Here is a 16102-nt window from a genome sequence, read left to right on the forward strand (position 1 = left end):
GAGAAGGGGGTCAGGGAGCAGGTCATTGGGGGGCTCCAGGAAACGGATTCGCAGGCACCCTGGCACCCATGTGCTCTCTGGAGGAAGTCCTGGTCATAAAGGACAGCAAGAGAGAAGGGGAGGACTCATTTAAAGGGACCGGCTGGGAGGGGGCAAAGGGGATGCAGACCGATGAGCATGGCATGGGAAGACAGGAAGGCAAAAAGAGGGGTTACCCTGGAGAGGACTTGGTGCTCTTTCACCTGAATGGATGGTCAGTCATTACAGGGATTCAGCAATAGGTCTCTCATGAGGTTGGGGAGATCAGAGAAATTTTGAGCAGAGTTTACCAGTCTTCAGCAGACTAATGTCTCAGGTGAGGTGAGACTAATGTCTCAGGTGAAGCCTGCCTCGGGGGGGAGGGGGCTTGCTTATACAGCTGCTCACTGGACACTTGGCTGCAGCAGGGGCCTTGGTAGTGCTGGCTCTTTGCCTTTGGTGTAAGCTGCCTCTCTGCCTGTTTTCAACGGGCATCTCTGCCAGGGAAAGAGGCCAGTCTTCCAGTTTTAAAACCCGTAACCATACAAAGTCATCCATCAGGGCGTCCAAGGCCAGGGGTCATGGGGATCAGACTGTGCACATTTGAAGTGAAAAGGCAACAGAAGCAGCGGGTAAAAGTGCAGGCCAGAAGTTTATTCTTCAGCACAAGCAGTCGCAAAGCTACTTGACTTCAAAAGAAAACAAAAGGACGCTCCAAAGGACAGAACAAGTTCAATCTGTTTCTGCAACCTGATGGCCTAGCTCGAGCAGAACTGTTTGGGGGCAGGTTCCTCTCTGGTGTGAACAACCCGCTTTCTGGTAAAGTCCAGAGGGGAAACATTCATTTACTTCACAGGAGTGCCAGTTCTAGACTAAAAATGGCTACAAGAGGATCTGACAAGGAGGAACACTCTCGGGTGTGAGTTCCAGATGTGTCTACTCTACAGTGTCCAGATGTGAGCAAATGATGGAAACCTAAGCCCCATCCAGAGCTTCTCAACCCCCCCCACCCCCCACCCCCCACCAACACACAAGTATCCCAGTATTCTTTTCTGCATTACTAGCCAGGTCTCCCCATTTTTTTGAGCATAGAATCCTAGAGTTGGAAGGGATCTCCAGGGTCATCTAGTCCAACCCCCTACACAATGCAGGAACTCACAACTATCTGCCTACCCCCAGTGACCCCAGTTTCATACCCAAGTGTCCCCACACACACACAAGTGTCCCCTACCCCTCACACACACATACACCAAAAAATCTCCCAAATCCAGCCTGGCCTGGAAGAAAATCATCTACCACCCCACCGTGGTGATCATCGGTTCCCTGGGCATGCAAGGACGGGCCACCTTTGGAATTCTGACAGGATGTAGAGGGTGCAGACCCAAAATGGCTTCTGCAGCTTATCTTCGGTCACACAGTGAAGACCCTTGTGTTCTGCTTGTGGTGGCTGCCAAAGTAAGTTTAAAAAAAACAACTGCACAGCCAATCAAATCCCCAGTGGCCAATCAAAAGCCTTGCTAGGCAAAGCCTAAAACCACTCAGCAGGCACCAGGAAAGGTATCAGCTGGCACCTTAGTGCCCAAGAAGAGCACCAGTTGGGGCCCCCTGCTCCAAACCTTTCCACAGTGAGTTTGCCTCATTTGGCCTTTTGATAGGTTGCTGTTCTACCTCAAGAGTCCTAACTTTCCACAGCACAAGGCCCTGGAGCCAGCAAATATGGCCTTGGATCCCAAATGCTGTTTGTGTTGAGGGTGAAAACAGTGTGCCTAATGCCTTTGTCCAAACCCACCTCTTGCTCTTGAAGGGCATCCAGAGCCCATCCCCCCTGTCTTCCTGAGCTGCACCTCCCCCTCCACACCCGCCATGCCAATCACTCCCCACTGGCAAAGTCCCTTCCTTTGAAGCCCACAAGAGGGAGGTCTGTGGGGAGGCCCACCCTCTGCAGGCCTAGCCTTGAAACCTCCTCTTTGGAGTTCCTGAGCTGGCACCCATTCTGAGGATGTGACAGCTTCTCTCCTGGCACATTTCTCCCATTTCCCCTGAAACAAGGATCCACCCTGCCCAGCTTCTCCAGAGGACCAATGCACACGACTGGCCACTCTTATCTGGAGCTGGGCTCCCCACCCTAAAAGAGGCCTTCAGGTTCTCTTAGGATTGCCAGGCTCCAGATGATGACATCTGATCTGGCAGCTTGGGTGGGTGGGCTCTATGGCAGAAGTCCCTCCCCATTCACAAACCCTGTCCTCTCCAGGCCCCACCCCCAGTCTCCAGGAATGTCCTCACCCTAGCTTGTCTCCTGTGCCTGCAGGAGGACATGTGAAAGGACCTCCAGCCCCACCCCCTCCATCCCTTGGTGGTGGACTCAGATGCTGCGAGTGCCCCCTTCATGGTGACTGGGCGGTGCTTGGCCAGAGGTTCTTTCCATCACCCTGCAGGGTGACGGGGGTTGGACCAGATGGTCTTTAGGACCCTTCCAACTGTTTAATTCTATGACTCTGCCACATGCAAACACATGCTAATTCTCACCAGCTCTAGATTGAGCACCTGAGTACAGAACAATGCAAGCGCCCCATTCAGGATGCTGGTGGGAGAAATGGCAAGGAAAAGGAAGGAGCCAGGCCCAAAAGAAGTCTGGAGCCCGGACAGCTGGTGGAGTCCTCCACCGACCACCTCCATTCCTGGCACCAAGCAGCAAACACACTGCCCGGCGCTACAGGGGAGGGGCAGCCGCCTTGCCTTGGCATGGGAGTTCAGCAGCCACCTGTCTGTTCGGCAAGGCAGCAGAGTCAGGGCTCACTGGGGGTCACTTGGAAAGTGCAGGTGGGTGGGGGGGTTGTGTGCAGACCCAGTGGTGCAGCAAATCCGGAACCAGCATCCCAGATAGAAGAAGGAGGAGGAGGAGGAGGTTTGTTCTTATATGCCGCTTTTCTCTACCCGAAGGAGTCTCAAAGCAGCTTACAATCGCATTCCCTTTCCTCTCCCCACAACAGACACCCTGTGGGGGGGGGGGTTAAAAGAGGCCTGATATTACTGAAGAAGAATAAGAGTTGGTTCTTATATGCCGCTTTTCTCTACCTGAAGGAGGCTCAAAGTGGTTTACAGTCTACTTCCCTTTCCTCTCCCCACAACAGACACCCTGTGGGGTGGGTGAGGCTGAGAGAGCCCTGATCTTACTGCCCGGTCAGAACAGCTTTCTCAGTGCTGTGGGGAGCCCAAGGTCACCCAGCTGGCTGCATGTGGGGGAGCGCAGAATCAAACCCGGCTCGCCAGATTAGAAGTCCGCACTCCTAACCACTACACCAAACTGGTAATGTTTGAGGGAGGCTGTGACCAAAACACAGCTGAGGCACATGCATCCAGGACAGCACATGGGTTTTTCTCCATGATAAAGAGAAGCCATGATCAGCATGAGCTGATCAGCCCTCCTTCAGCCCATCTAGGAGAGAAGGGTATCCCCATGCACACACACTGTTCTGGTCCATGTGTTTTTACTTGGGGGTCCTGACCTTAACTCAACCAGGCTAGATTTGTATCAGGTTTACTGCTCTGCGCTCAGCAAACTTCCCTATCCCGATATTTTAATGGATCAATATTCTGGAGAAATGTGGCTTTTTTTTTGCTTAAGCTGTTACATATTTTTTGTGCCTATAGCCACATGCAGGGACGACAGGTTTAGACCCCACAGGAATTCACCACCCCACCTTTCCTTGCATAGCTAGCAGTGTCTTGTGAAGATGCCAGGGAACTCTGCACATGCCCATGGTAGTCCTTGCATCCACCTCCGTGTCTCCCCAGCCCTGACACTCCAGCCACAGGTGCCCTGGAGCCAGGGGAAGTCGTACTGCTACGTCCCCTCACTGGTGATTCGAAGGGTCCCATGCCATCTTTTGAACCAACCAAGGACCTGGGGTTTGGATGCAAATCATGTCCCGCAAACCATGAAATCTCAGACATCCCTCGCTTTTAGCTGCATCCTCCTCCAGCAAGGGATTACTTTCCAAAATCCCACCCGACTTTCCGAAATCCAATGGACCACACTTGGTCTTCTTTTCATGGGAGGGCTCTCCAAAATCCAGTCTCTCCTCCCGAGATTCCTCCATGGAAGTTCTTCCCCCTTCTGCCCCGGGGGAAAGAGCTGCAATGTGGTATGATTAGAATACCTTTCACAGGCCAGAGTCTCTCTCCAAGTCCCCAATCCCAGAATCCAGTTTTCTTCTTTCCGTAACGAGAATCCTGTCTCTCTTTACATGATGGTCACAGCAAAGAAAAGTGGGACGGTTTGTAGTTCTACACTGAGCAGAAAAGTAAACCTGTCCCTTAGGCCAGGGGTAGTCAAACTGCGGCCCTCCAGATGCCCATGGACTACAATTCCCAGGAGCCCCTGCCAGCATTCGCTGGCAGGGGCTCCTGGGAATTGGAGTCCATGGACATCTGGAGGGCCGCAGTTTGACTACCCCTGCCTTAGGCTTACAATAAAGCGACAATATCAATAATTTACATACTTTGTCTTTGCAATGCAATAAAGCTGTATAAATGGAAACACATCTCTTTGTTTTTCTTTTCATTTAATGTGAAGGTTCCCATTTTCAAACTTTTCCTCAATGGTTGTCCTCTCACGACTAGATCAGTATAAGTGATTCTAAACAGGAGGTGTCTAGCACCTGAATTACGCAGAAGAATTCTTAAGATATAATCTGGCCAACGGCTCCGTGTCGTGTGGAGATGCTTGCTTGTCTGTGGACTGTTTTGGTTGGAATCTTCACATTAAATGAAAAGAAAAACCAAGAGACAAGGAAGTAAAATGCTGATATTGTGGTTTTATTGTAAGCCGAAGGGACAGGTCTACTTCTCTGCTCACTATCTTTAACTGATGGCAGCCTGAGCTCCGGATCCTTTCTGCCCCCAGTCTTGCATCTTCTTTCTTTCTTCTTGGCCCTAGCAAACATCACAAGGCTGGTGTGAAACAGGATGGGGGTGGGAGTGGGGGTGGAGAACTAGGGGGTTCTGCCTCCATGAGAAGGAATCTGGGCCTCATGGGGGCATCTTTTGGGCAAATGAGCTGTCTTCTTTGTGGGGGAAGCAGTGGTGGGTGGGTGGGTGGGTGGGTGTGCCTGCATGTTGCACAGGAATCTGGTGCATGACCTAAGGCAGGTCACAGAACTGCATCTCATGAGCCCACAGTGAGTGGCAAGTCAATTGTGTTTGCTGCTTAATCATAAGGGGGTGGGACGGAGGGCTCTAATCTGGGGTCAATGCGGCCTCCTTTATAAATGCCCTGATTTTAACCCCTATAAACTCTGTTCAAAACACTGCATCAGGGAGCTGATAGCCTAATGTTGGCCTCAAAGGTGTGGCTGAGAGCTCACCAAAGGATACCCCTCAGGCTCCCCTCTACTGCCCATTTCAGGCAGGAAAACTTGCTCTCCGTGACTTTGCTGCATCTTAAATGTCTGGGAGGCCCCAGATCCCCCCCCCCCCACACACACACATTGCTTGAAAGCTACCGGTAGATACTGCAGGCTGCTTTGGGGGTTTAGGTTTTATCCATCCTTTGGCTATTTCTCTTTGGAGGGCTGTTGGCTCCCTGCTGGGCCCTTGTGACCCTGGACTTGACAGCACAGAAGTGATGTTGTCTGAGCAATTATGAATATTCAGCTGTCTGATGCTATTTTCAGTATTCCCCCCTCCCCCGCAGTTAAACTGTTAAATCTCTTAGAAATGTTGCAAGTCCCAAAATGGAGGGACCAGAGGATGAGGAATTCAGGAAAGGGAGCCGTCCAAATTTGTCTTTGATTGTCCTGATTTACAGGAATTGAATTTGAAAGGCCGGGGGGGGGGGATCCTAAAGATTTTGTCCAGAAGAATTCAGATCAGTTTGCAAATTATGCAGAAACAAACTTGGGTTTGTCAATCAAATGTCCACCCACTGCAAATCCTGGCTCCCTGGTGTTTGTATGAGAAGCGTTGTTTCAAGCCCCTGCTGGCTATGCCTCCATTTTTAGATGTGCACTTAGGCAGATATCTTAGGTATACATCTAAAAAACCCACATCATGTATGAACAGGACAGGAAACAACTCGTGCAGGCCTGGTCTCCGATCATTTATGGCCAGAACCTGGTCTCCAGATATGTGCCTGCATCCCGGTCTGGGCAGCAGAGAACCTGGGTCTGGCTACCTGGAAACTGGACGACAACGAGGGTGGGTGTGGGGAGCCCCCCCTGCCTGCCTGCCTGAGTTCCGGAGAGCTCTGGTATTGGGTGGGAGTCTCCTGGAAGGGCCCAGGGGAGACAGGTGCAGAGGTGGAGGCCCTTTCTGCCCTCCATATGGGCTCATCCAATGTGGTTGCAGAACGGGGGGCCAAGACTGTAGGGGCCAGGCTGCCTGAGGTGGGCACGGGGGCGGGGGTGGAGAAGCGGCGGATCTCATAGGTCCTGGCGGTTTTAACAGGGATTTGTTTGGCTGGGCCGACGGGCAAACTGGACTGCTGGGCTGATGGGGCCATGGCGGCCGGGTCACCAGAGCCCAGAGTCTCCCCGAAACAGAACATGGCCGACTTGAGCTGGTAGGGCTGGTGCCGCAGGAAATCGATGGCCTTGATCCCCGATTTCTGGCTGGGGGCCTTTTTCACTCTGCTCTCGGCTTTCCTGGCCTGAGACTTGCAGGCAGCCAAGGGATAGAATGGGGAATGCAGAGGGTTATAAGCGATGGGAGGAGGGGCACGGATGTTTGGGGAGTACTTCCAAGAGGAAGGCAGGGAAGGAGTCGGGGACGGGCTCCGGGGCTTGGGGGCCAGTTTCGGCGAGGCTTCCACTACAAACTTGTCCATGCGGCTCTGTCGCTTGGCAAAGAGCTCCGCCCCCTTTCCCTTCAGATGCGAGAGGCCGTGTGCCGGAGACAGCCCATTCACCAGTCCGCCAGAGGCCTGTGGGGGCTGAGGCTTGGGGGCTACTGGGGGTGGGTTCTTGAACCTGCGGGCAGAAGCCTGCATGAAGTTGCAGGCTTCTGCCCCAAGACTGAGGAAGTCTTCCTCTGGCCCCGACTCAAAGCCAGCCCCATGCTGGTCGCCTTTGGGCTTTTCATCCAGGTTCTGCACCAAAGAGAGCAGCTCGGGGTTAGGAGAATTCTTTTTCTTCTCCTCTGCTGACTTGAACATGGGCTTCTTGCTGCTCCGCCGACGGGCCTCCTGCAAGATGCCCGTTCGGGGCCCTGGCACAGCAATCCTCTGCTCCCGGCTGACGAGAGGCTCAGAAGCAGGCCGTGGAGGGGCCGGGGCTGCCGCGCTGGGGGGCTGCCATGGCTGTGGTGGGACAGGGCTGAGGCACAGAGACGAGGAAGCGGCCTCCTGGGCCTGCGGCAAGGACTTAGGGACGGCTGCATTTTCGGCTGGTCTAGATGGAAGCGACAGGTGTATGGAAGCAGTGGAGGTTCTTGCTGTGCTGGAAGACAGCTTGGCCTCTGCTGAATTCCCACTTCGGAAAGGGGCTGTGGTCGGCATGGTTGGGAGGCAGAGAGACACCGAAGAGCTTGCTGGGCTGGTCGGCTGCACCGCTGATGGAGTGGAAGGAAGCACAGTGGTCCCTACAGAGACAGTGGAGACAGGAGGCGCAGGAGTTCTCCATCTGCCTTGGCCCTCGTTGTTTCTCTTTGGCATGGATGGCCTGAACATAACAGAAGAAGTCACAGGCTGCTGCCCGGAGAAACCAGGAGTGAAAGGACGGGCAGACCTGTTGAAGATGCCTGTGGGACCCGGAGGGAACTGGGAACCTCCTGCTCCTCCTCCTCCGAAGATGGCCGTGGGAGACTGGAGCTGAGCAGGGCTGGGTGCGGGCAGCCGGCTGGAGACTTGGACAGCCTCCACACGGACATTCAGGGGGGACTTCTTGGCCTTCTGTGGAGTTGGCATCTCACTATTCTCCAAGGTGGGTGTTTGTGGGAAAGCTGGAGTTGGGAGCTGTCCTTCAGCCCTCTGGGCATTTTCCGAAGTGTGCCTGCCAGCCTTCTGTCTCTGCTGCTCGAACAACTGTGCCCCCCTGCCTGAGGCTTCAGAGAGGCCGGGCTGAGGCTGTGCTGGATCCTGCACCGGCTGTTCCTTGGGCTTCTCAATGTCTAGGTAGGTATTATCCCAGTCAGAGTGGTTGGTTATACTTCGAGCATCAGAGAAGCCCTCCTCATCGAACTCAGACTCACTGGTGGGAAAGACGCCATCCTCTTCGTCATAGCAACGGTCTTCGTCAACACTCCCAAAACTGACCAGCGTGTACTTCTTGGCCCTCTGCCTTCGCTTTTTGAACATCAGGACTCCCTTGGAATGGGGGTTGGGGGCGTCTGTCAGTAGGGATGCGATGGTTCGGCACTTGGTTTTGGCTTCTTTCACGTTCTTCTCCTGCATGCTCTCGCTGCGGTGAAGCTCTGCAACGGATGGGAAAAGATACACTCAGTGCTCTGCAACAAATCACATCTCAAAATCCCACAGGGAGGGTCATACCCCTTTCAATTTCTGCTCCTCTCACAATCCATTTGGGGGCCTATGTGGGAACCCCTGCAGACATAATTCCAGAAACCTCAAAAGAATTGAGGCGTGCATCAGAACTGTATTTATGTTTTCTTCTTTATTACTTGCCTTCAGTGGGTTTTTTTTTTTTTTTGTATGTTCAACCGTTCTTTATTCATTTCATTTTAATAGGACACGTGAAATTCTTGGAGATTGGCCCTTCTGCCCCACAAATTCAGCTTATAAGCAGACTGGAGCAAGCATCCCTATTTTTAAATGGGATAGGAATTCGGGGGGGGGTTGTATTTTACAGTGTTTAATGATTATGTTGTGTTTTTATGAAATATTTTATTGTGAACCGCCATGAGCCACTGGGAACAGCGGTAAATAAATTTAATTCTAAATAAATAAATGTTGAAATCACTCACTACATTTCTGGCTTTTTATTTTCTTGACCAATTGGTTTGAAATACTTGGGGATTATCCGGGGGATTATCATCAGGAAAATAGAAGAAGGGTTTCTCTTTTATAGGCAATTAAGATTTCTCACCTATGAATAGGAACAACCCTAACAAAGACAAGCACTAAGCCGTATTATCTCACATGATTTATCAAATGTAACGAGAGATCTCAGAGATGTGCAGTTCTGTTGGCAGTTCTGTAGGCAAACTTCCTCCCTCACGGTGAGGAAGTTTGCCTACAAATACCCTCCACTAAATATAAATACCCCCCACGACTGTAGGGTAACAGTTCCTTACTAAGAACTTACTGGACATGTGCAGGGAATAGGCACATATAGGATCCAAAAATCATGACGACTGTCAGAAACACTGAACACAGAAACCTACCAGAACAATCCTGTTCGGTGGTGAGCCAAATAATCGACTACTGGTTGGTTAATGTGCCTGCCAATTTCACAATCAGCTGGCTTTCCTTTTACCCTCTCTTTCTGCCATCTTGCTTCCCTTTGTCACATCCAGATCTGGGCCAGATCAGAGGCCTTTTTATCCCCTCCTTCCCTTCCACTTTTTCTAAAGAGCTCCTATTTCCCCTTCTGGGCTTTCCTTCCTAAGTGGCAGCTCTACATTTGCATACCAGTGTGCAGAATTTTTGCAGGATATTCCTCCAGGCCTCTGTTCCAAATGGAAAATTAGTTGTTGAGATTAGTTCACAATTTTAAAGAGATAAAGTCACTCTAGAGTCCAGCCCAAATTTGGAGCAAGGGTGTGTGTGCTTGGTGAGTGTTTTTGTTGTACTACAAAAGAAGGCTGTTCTTGGCATCTCTTTGGCAAAGGATGAAAACTGCTTGCAAGAGGTGGGAGAGGGGAGCAGTGGATTAAAAGTGAGTTAATGAACAGGAAAGAAAGAGAGAGAGGGCTTCCCACAGATGGGAAGCAGTGAGGCTTGTGCTTTTTAATCTGTTCATTAACTGTTTGGTATTAAAAAGAAAGCAGGGAAGTGGCTCAGTTTGTGGAAGACACTCTGCTGAAAAGGGCAGTAAGAACCAAGGAGAACTGTGTGGTGCTTCAGAGGGATCTGACAAGGATGAGTGTGACAAATGAGGATCAATGTAGGCAAATGCAAATCCATTGGAACCAAAAATCCTAACTGTAAATTTACATTGATGGGCTTTGAACTGGTGGTGGCAGGCTAGGAAAGAGATTTTGGAATTGTGGTGGATGACAACTCAGTCAGCTACTACAATAAAAGATGCACAATCTACTATGGGTCTCTGAAGATAGGGTGGATTATAAATCCTATAATAAAATAAATAAATAAATGTCACCCAGCTGGTTGCATGCAGGGAACAGGAAATCTGCACTCCTAACACTACAGGAAGGTGGTTTAAAAACAGAGATGTGGTTAGCATGACAAGACGTGTTCTTGAAAAAGCCATGCTGATTCTGAGGGCCATTCCGCACGACTTTAAAGTAGCAGAAGGCTTGCAAATTGTAAACGCTACTAATTTGCAGTTCCGCAAAACGTCGCACACAATCTGCCACACTCCTGAAACAGTCCCGCAAAAAGCGATTCGTTGTAGTGCCTAAAGGGAAATTGGGAAAAGTAGATTCACCCTCCGAAAAGCGCTACACTCTTGCAAACAATCTGCAACAGTAGTGAAAAAGACCTGTGCGTTCCCATTGTTGCAGTTCCAACAAAGTCCCTCCCCCTGGCTCTCTCCTCCGAACTTCCGGCAAAGCAATCGCCATTTTTTTCTCTCGGAGCGAGCAGAAAGCAATGAACCACTGAGCCTTCATTCACCCAGCGAGGCTTTTCTGGCTACAGTCCCTCCACAGAAGTGCTTTAAAGCTCCCAAGCACAACACAGCCCCGTTTGCAAGTTCCCTTTATTTTCAGCCGAAAATTGCATCCATGCGGGGGGGGGGGGGGATTTTTTTTTTCACTCGGGGGAGAATGGTAATGAAGACTCACCAGCTCACACGCCAGCTAGATGGGTCTCTCCGTTAGGAGGAATCAAGGCATATTCGTTGCAACGTGTTTTTTTCTTTTTAAAAAAAAACCTGTTCTTAAAGGGAAAGGGGCTTTTCAGGAACATGATAACAACCGCCCATTGGCTGTTCATTTGATTGACGGCCAGGGGCGGGACAAAGCACAGAAAAAATCGCTTCCTTTCTAGCGATTTTTGTGAGACCAGAAACCTGTGGGAAATGATTGAAAAGCTACTGGATTCCACCACAAAGGCAGGTATGTGTAATGCCGAGATTGCACTTTTAAAAATAGCGTTTCTGCTTTCTGGAACCAATTGGCAACATTGGTCCTTTTGTGGAAAGGCCCTGTGTAATTATAGCCACCTGCTCTAGCTGCTCAAGAACTGTTTGATTATTTGTTCTACAATTTTGACAGCTATAGATGTCAAGCTGATGGGCCAGTAGTTACCTGGATCCTTCCCCCCCCCCTTCTTGAAGATGGGGACGTTTGCCCCCCCCCATCTTCTGGCACTTCACCTGTTCTCCAAGAATAGACAGAGGCTCAGAAATTACATCTTCAAGTGTTTTAGTACTCTTGGATGCAAAGTACATCTGGCCCAGAGGATTTGGTTTCATTTTTAAAAGTTAGGTGCTTATGGACTACCCCTATAGTGATCCTACGACACAACTCCCATCCCTCATCAGGTGAAATGATTTTGCCACATTGAACATGATTCCCCTGGCAAGAGAAGACTGAGAAGTAGGTATTGAGCAATTCAGCCCTGTCTTCATCACTTGTTACAATGTCACTTTCTTGTCCTACCATATCACTATTCTTTTTCTTACTTTGAATATACCTGAAGAACCTCTTTTTGTTGTTTTCTAGCATTTCTTGCTAGTCTGAGCTAAGGTGACCTGATTTTAGGATTGGTAAAGAGGGAAGCTTAGAATGATGTATATGATTTCTCCTTCCTTCTCAAACTGCTGTCTCGGGGTCAAATTATATGTTAGTTTTAGAATTTGGAGACAAATTTAAAATGTTGTAAGGGCCTGATTGGGGCCTTCGTGCAAAATAGCACTCCTACGACTGCTTGCCAGAATCTCATAAACCCTGTATCCCCTAAACTGAATGTATTAATTTCCCCCAAAAGATACCTTAAATAGAACCTGGAGTGTGATGCCTTTTGTATACAAGCTGTGGATTTTTATGTTCTTCTGCTCCTCCTTCACTGATCTTCAGGATGTAGTGTCAGAAACCCTCCTTGGCTCTTGGCATCCCTCAGCTGCCCCAGACTCCACCCTGCCTCTCGGGTTCAATCTTGCCCTTTCTCCAAGGAGCATGGTGTTTAAAACTTACTTTCCAAACACTCCCCTGCCCAAGAGGATGGCAGCCAGGATGGCAGCCACCTCCTCTCTGGCCGGCTGGCTGGGCATAGGAAAGCGGGGAGCGGGGTGGAGGCAGCCGCTTGGCCACTCTCCCCATCTGGGCTAGCCTGCTGCGCAGCTCCTCCTCCTCCTCCTCTGCCCACCGCTGCTGCTGCCTCCTGCTCCCTTGGGCCTGGCCGCCACCCGCAGGTAGGGCTGACTGCCTTGCTTCGCCTCCACCCTGTCCTGCCCAACGGGGCATCGCACCTGGCCGGCCAGCCGGGCCGAGCGAAGCGGGACGGAGGCGGTGGAGGCGGTGGAGGTAGCGGTGCTCCCACCCTCCCTCCGACTGGGCTCACCGTCACCACCATAACTCTGTCGCTGCTATCCAGTGCCTTCCTCCCTGCCCGGAACTCTCTGGGCCCGCCTTGTCCAAACTTGTGCCTGCGTGTGCGCCCATAGCCCCGCCTCCAAGGAGGAGACCTGGCCCGCCTCGCACACCTCCCTCACAGCCCCCTGCCTCGCTCACCTCGCTGCACGTGCTGCCGCCCCCCCCAGCTGCAGAACGTTCATGGGGTGGGGCTGACTTGGGCTCAGCGCAGGTGGGGTGGCTGGGGCTGGGCACAGCTGCGACACATCCCGTTGCAGCCGGGCACGTCGCGGGACTTTCAAAGAGCTCGGCGGGACGCGGGACATTTTGGCTAGAAGCATGACAGTTCCGCGAGAGTTGGGTTGCCTCGTAAGCTTAGCCTAAACTCATACTCAGCTTTAGCTTTTCTAATATTCTCTCTATAAGCATTGGTTATTCGATTATTTCCTCCTTGGTTATAAGGTTCTCCTTCCATTTCCTAAATGTGTCTTTTTTATTACTCAACTCTTTTGAAAGGTTTCTTTCCTGGTTTCTTTAGGTTCCAGTTTTCCTTCTCAAGGGAATTATCTGCTATTGTCCCTTCCATCTCTTTAAGTTTTTTCTGATCATGGGATTCTACTCAACAGAACTTTAAGTTTGTTCAATTTCGTTCTCCTGAAGTTCAGCTTGTATGTATAACTACGTACAGCTCTTCTCTTCCCTAAAATGATAAAGTCCAAAAATCATACTATGCCCACAACTTTTATCTCATCAACCAGTTCTTCCCTATTGGCGAGAATCAAGTCTAAGCAGACTGCTGGTTGCCCCTTTCCATTTTTGGGAAATGAAGCTGTCGGCAAGACAAGTCAAGAATTTATTGTATTTTGCATTTTTAGCAGAGCTGGTCTTCCAACAGATATCTGGGTAATTGAAATCTCCTATGACCACTAGGTCCTGTCTCTCTGAGAACTTTGTAATCTGGTCTAGGAGCATCTCATCCAAGTCCTCTACCTGGCCTGGAGGTCTATAGCAGACCCCTCACCATAATATCCCTATTATTTCCTACTTTTATTTTTACACAAAGACTTTGCTGAACTCTCATGCTCAGACACATGTATATCCTCACAAGTATATATATTCTTGGCAAATAGTTCTACTCCTCCCTTCTTTATTTGCCTGATTGAGAAGGGACATGGTGGAGGTTTATGAAATTATGCTGGGGACAGAGAATGCAGAGAAAGAAGTCCTTTTCTCCCTTTCTCACAATATAAGAACTTGTGGGCAGTCAATGAAGTTAATGAGTAGTCAGCTTAGGACACATAAAAGAAAGATCTTCACCCAAAAAGGAATCTACCACATGGGATTCACTGCTATGGGTGTCTACAGTCATACGTTCAAGAGGAGAGCAGAGGTCTACCAGTGGCTATTATCCCCAATGTATGGATGGAACATATTGATTGTTATATATTCATGGCTTACTTCTTGGTTTTCTCTTAAATTGAGTAAGTAGAGCTTTATTTTGAACACCGAACATGTACTCTGCTGAGATGGGAGGGGGAATGATGCTACATTTTGTGGGAAGGTGCTTGCTAGCCCATTCTCATATTGCTAGACTCAACCCATTTGTAAACAACAACAGCAACAACAACAACCAGAATTTACATGATGGGAAGAATAAGCAATAGTAGAGACTATACAACAATAAAGGGGAGAGGAAATGCAGAAGGTGCAGAGTGGCAGGGACAACCTCAGTGTGGGTGGCAAAGCACTTTGCAAGGAGTGGGGAAAGGTGGAGGTGGGAAAATTTGAGGGAGTCTGTATGCTTTTGAATTACCTTCAGCTTGGAAGCAAAACAGTGAAAAAAGTACAAAATTATTCTCAGAAAACTCGGGGAAACAGTGACCAGAACCAGAACCAGAAAATCAATGCAGATTAACAACACCCCCCCCCCACAAACATAGAATCATAGAGTTGGAAGAAACCTCCATGGTAATCTAATCCATCTCCCTGCAGTATACAGGAAATTCACAACTTCCTGCCCATCCACAGTGACCCCAATTCCTTGCTGAGATAATGCCCCCCTCCCAAATCTCTGGCCAGTCTGATGAGACAGAAATTTGCTTCCTGATCCCAAAGTGACAATTGGTGTTTCCCTGGTCATGCAAGAAAGGACCACAAGAACCAAGCACTGGCACAGTCCCTTCTGCCCGCCCACTCATAATCTGCCAAAATTCACAGAATCAGCATTTCTTTCAGATGGTTGTCTAGCCTCTGCTTAAAAAAAGAAGGAGAACCCACCACCTCCCGAGGAAGCCTGTTCCACTGAGGAACTGCTTTAATTGTCAGGAGCTTCTTCTGGATGTTTAGCTGATAACATCCATGATAAAAGTGAGGGAAAATGCAGAACAATAAAAGGCTCTCAAAGGTATGTGGAACACCGAAGTTCCACCTGTTCCAGAGCTCATAGTTCCATCCCCCTTACCTCTCCCACTCTCTCACAAACACTCACACAAACACACACATGCAGACCCCTTCCCTCCCCACTAACCCCTCAGCCCCCACCACCACCAGCCGTCTCCCCTCCCTCTTCTGGCACACTCCCTGGGATGGGACTATGGATGTCATGCCCATACCCACTTCCATCCCAGGAGGTGCACCAGAAGATGTGTATCACATCAAAAAGGAAAACCTGATGGACTTGCACAGTGAAAGTAAGGGAAACACCCATGCATAACAGGCCTACATCTAGGGTAATGATACTCTATATTCTTGGTGCTTGAGGGACAACAGTGAAGCTTCTGAATTGCTGGCCATGCTGGTGGGCCTCCCGATTGCAACTGGAAGGTCCATTGGCCTGATCCAATATAGCTTCTCTTATGTTCTTAAGGGGAAATACATTCACTGTTGCCAAGGTCTGGCTTTCTGGATGTTGTCACACATAGCTAAAGACATGTTCTATTTAGAGCAACACTGCAAAGATTTGAATGCAAATTCTTTCTCTCTGCATGGCCATATAGGATGTGCAGGTTCAGTCCAAGGCAAAACTAGCCCTGTAGCCTGCAGTACTGGGGAATGTATTCTCTCTTTCCTCACTGGCACTGCAGATCAGGGGAGTGACAGTTACCAAATGATGCAAAAGATGCAGGGAAATGTGGAAGGTGAGAGGAAGGGGCTGCAGAACTTTCTGCATTCTCAACCTGCCCCAACCCTGCCCCAAGCAGTGCAAGTTCAGCATCTTTAAAATTTGGTGCTTCACTTGCTCTTAAATGGGTGCCTTTCTTTGCCTCCATCACCTTCTTTAGAGGTGTCACGTCCTCCAAATAAGTTTAATATCCTGTTACAGTTCCCCTCCGCTTCGTTCAAGACTTACAGGCTGTTCTCCATTCTTATCTAGAAACAAACACAACAGAACAAAACAACCTCTAGTAGTTGAAGCTGGTCTTAATAGGAA

At 49.8% G+C, this 16102-nt stretch overlaps 1 protein-coding gene across 1 annotated transcript in view; it reads right to left on the reverse strand.

The window, feature by feature from the left end:
- Window positions 1–651: 651 nt before the first annotated feature.
- Window positions 652–16102, reverse strand: part of SYNPO2L (synaptopodin 2 like) — a 76505-nt gene continuing 61054 nt past the window's right edge. Inside the window, exon 4 of the mRNA XM_077346069.1 lies at window positions 652–8427. Within this exon, the coding sequence (XP_077202184.1) occupies window positions 6116–8427 (2312 nt within the window). The 3' untranslated portion in view covers window positions 652–6115. The remainder of the gene's footprint in view (window positions 8428–16102) is intronic.

This window comes from Paroedura picta, chromosome 7, assembly GCF_049243985.1.
Source record: "Paroedura picta isolate Pp20150507F chromosome 7, Ppicta_v3.0, whole genome shotgun sequence".
Taxonomy (NCBI): Eukaryota; Metazoa; Chordata; class Lepidosauria; order Squamata; family Gekkonidae; genus Paroedura; species Paroedura picta.